The sequence below is a fragment of the Pygoscelis adeliae genome, unplaced genomic scaffold (genome assembly GCF_000699105.1).
Source record: "Pygoscelis adeliae isolate BGI_AS28 unplaced genomic scaffold, ASM69910v1 Scaffold114, whole genome shotgun sequence".
NCBI classification, from domain to species: Eukaryota; Metazoa; Chordata; class Aves; order Sphenisciformes; family Spheniscidae; genus Pygoscelis; species Pygoscelis adeliae.
Window position 1 is genome coordinate 5,055,144 of NW_008824587.1, and position 567 is coordinate 5,055,710.

A 567-nucleotide genomic window follows, 5' to 3' on the forward strand; every position below is an offset into this window, starting at 1 on the left:
TCGCGAGTCTGTACATCGAGAAGCGATCGTGAAAACGTATTTACAAGCGGGATCCAGCGGCCGTGGGCAAGATGGAGATGGAAAAGAAACGAAACCGAAGGGCGAGGTGAGGGGCAGGGGCACCGCATGGGCCTCGGTGGGGCCGGATGGTGGACACCGGTGCCGGCCTGCCCAGACGCTGTCCCCCTCCCTCGGGGCAGCGGTGCGGACCCCCTGGTCTGTCCTGTCCGGAGGAGGTGGCTGCTTTTCCTCCTCTTTGTCTCCAAATTGCTGATCCGTGCCCCTGCGCCTTTCTGGGCCATCTCTCCTCCTCCTGGTGTCGGGTGCCTGGCCCCATCCCTCGCCCCACAGCCGCTGGGGGGCGGGGGCAGGCTGGGAGCTGGGGGGTCTCCCCCCAGAGCCCGGGGGGGTTACAGCTCACTGAAGCGCACCGCCGGCTCCAGCTTGTGGGACAGGGCGGTGAGGACCTTGTCGAACTTCTCATAGCGCTCGGCCTGGCTGCTCTCGGCCCCGCGGCTGCCCCAGGGCAGCCGCAGCTGGGACTCGGTGGTGGAGAGCGCCCGCACG

General features: G+C 67.9%; 2 protein-coding genes across 2 annotated transcripts in view; both read right to left on the reverse strand.

Annotated features, from left to right (window-relative positions):
* TOR2A (torsin family 2, member A) overlaps nucleotides 1-302 on the reverse strand; it is a 4,290-nt gene extending 3,988 nt beyond the window's left edge. Inside the window, exon 1 of the mRNA XM_009322209.1 lies at nucleotides 290-302. Within this exon, the coding sequence (XP_009320484.1) occupies nucleotides 290-302 (13 nt within the window). The remainder of the gene's footprint in view (nucleotides 1-289) is intronic.
* A 108-nt stretch (nucleotides 303-410) lies between these two features.
* SH2D3C (SH2 domain containing 3C) overlaps nucleotides 411-567 on the reverse strand; it is a 34,292-nt gene continuing 34,135 nt past the window's right edge. Inside the window, exon 11 of the mRNA XM_009322210.1 lies at nucleotides 411-567. This exon is cut by the window's right edge and continues 18 nt beyond it. Coding sequence (XP_009320485.1) covers nucleotides 411-567 — 157 coding nt within the window.